At 42.8% G+C, this 1,558-nt stretch overlaps 1 protein-coding gene across 3 annotated transcripts in view; it reads right to left on the bottom strand.

Annotated features, from left to right (window-relative positions):
- LOC112158271 (next to BRCA1 gene 1 protein) overlaps nt 1-1,558 on the bottom strand; it is a gene marked incomplete at its 5' end in the record, with an annotated part of 23,194 nt that extends 21,636 nt beyond the window's left edge. For all 3 annotated transcript variants that reach the window (XM_024291531.2, XM_024291532.2, XM_024291533.2), the window contains 1 exon segment: nt 1,357-1,558. In XM_024291531.2, the coding sequence (XP_024147299.1) occupies nt 1,357-1,558 (202 nt within the window).

Here is a 1,558-nt window from a genome sequence, read left to right as displayed (position 1 = left end):
GTCATTGTTGAAGCCTTTGAGGGAGAACCATTCCAACATTTGATTCTGTCAGCGGTCCTTTTGGATTTACTTACATTTATTCCTTTTGGTCGAGATAAAAGGAGCATTTGGGTGACGCCGGGCCCGAACCGCGCGTGGCCCCCTCGCGCGAGCCACAACGTTACTTCACATGCGCAGCCAGGTTACAGTCTGATCAGATGCACGTGAGAAGCGCGTTCAGCTGTATTTAAAATAAATAACCATCCTAACAAGAACAGCTGGATCTTTTTCCTGTTTAAAAATACCACCAGGTCCTTTCAAGTTTGTCTCGCGCTCCTCAGACGGCTGCGTCTAATTCAGGCTGAAGCTGGAAAATTGAAGAAGATGAAACTTTGGTTGGTGATTTTATGCGCATATACGCAACTTATTATTTATAAGCTACAATCAAAACAGTGAAATAAAGAAAAACGAACATTAAACAAACAAAACAGTCCAAAGCACATAACCTCAGAGTGAAATCTATTTCTACAGAGTAAATCCTCATCTAAAAATGTTGACAGCATGCTCCTCTTGTTGTTTCAAACTGCTGCATCGGTACATTCCATTGAGGAAAACAACAGTAGGACAATGATTGGTACATTGTTGAATTGTAAAGTAGGTGTTAAAAGGTCTTCACGGACTCATTGATGAAGTCTGCTCCCATTGGCTACCTGTCATCTGTCAATCAAACCCCCCAGACGGTCGACGTCAGACCCACAAACGCTTTTGAGCCATCTGATTGGTCAATTTATAACTCTAATAACTTGTGATAATGGAAAAAAATCTTTAAAAAAATAGGATTAAAAAAAAAAGAAGTTAATCAGAAAGCAGCAGAGGAAGAATGATTATTCTGACATATAAAATGACTGAGAAATAACTGTCTGTTTCTCAATGTAAGTCAATGGGACTTTGGCCTTTTTGGAACCCAGTGGTACTTCCTATATGGAACACGGAAGGAGGGGGGCTTGCTCAGTCCAGTTCTTATATACAGTCTATGGTCTAAACCCCTGAGTGAAAGACAGTTTCCTATCAGTTTGTATTTGTCCATCACAGTGTGCCAAGTATCCAGTGCTAATTTCACTATTTTATTTAATTTGCCCTTAAATGCAGATGTTAATTGTTTATCTGCTGAAAAGATTAGAATTTTATATCCATCCATTTCTTTTTCTATATCTCTCCACCTTGTTTCATAGTCTGGTTAACACCAACATGCAAGAGGTCTACACTGAGCAGCAGAGAAACACTCTTTCAGGTTTGGTACGGCCATTCCTCCCTTCTGTTCTGAGATCTGTAATGTGGTTATTCCAAATAAACCCTGAAAAAACAAAAACATCCTACCTGCACTGGAAGCCCCCCCCACTGGTCTGCCCCCTGCAGGAAGAGCAGGGCGGAGTGGATGAAGCTGAAGCCCCGGGTAGAGTAAAGGATGAAACCTCAGGAACCTGATGGGCCTCTGGCCCTCTCAGGGTTTCCCCTCTACCCCCCCTCTCTCCCCCGCCTTCTACCACTCCTGTTCCTCCTCCTCCTCCTCCCCCTCCTC

Source organism: Oryzias melastigma, linkage group LG8 (genome assembly GCF_002922805.2).
Source record: "Oryzias melastigma strain HK-1 linkage group LG8, ASM292280v2, whole genome shotgun sequence".
Lineage (NCBI taxonomy): Eukaryota > Metazoa > Chordata > Actinopteri > Beloniformes > Adrianichthyidae > Oryzias > Oryzias melastigma.
The sequence above is the reverse complement of the archived record's forward strand: the minus strand, read 5'-3'. Positions and strand labels throughout refer to the sequence as shown.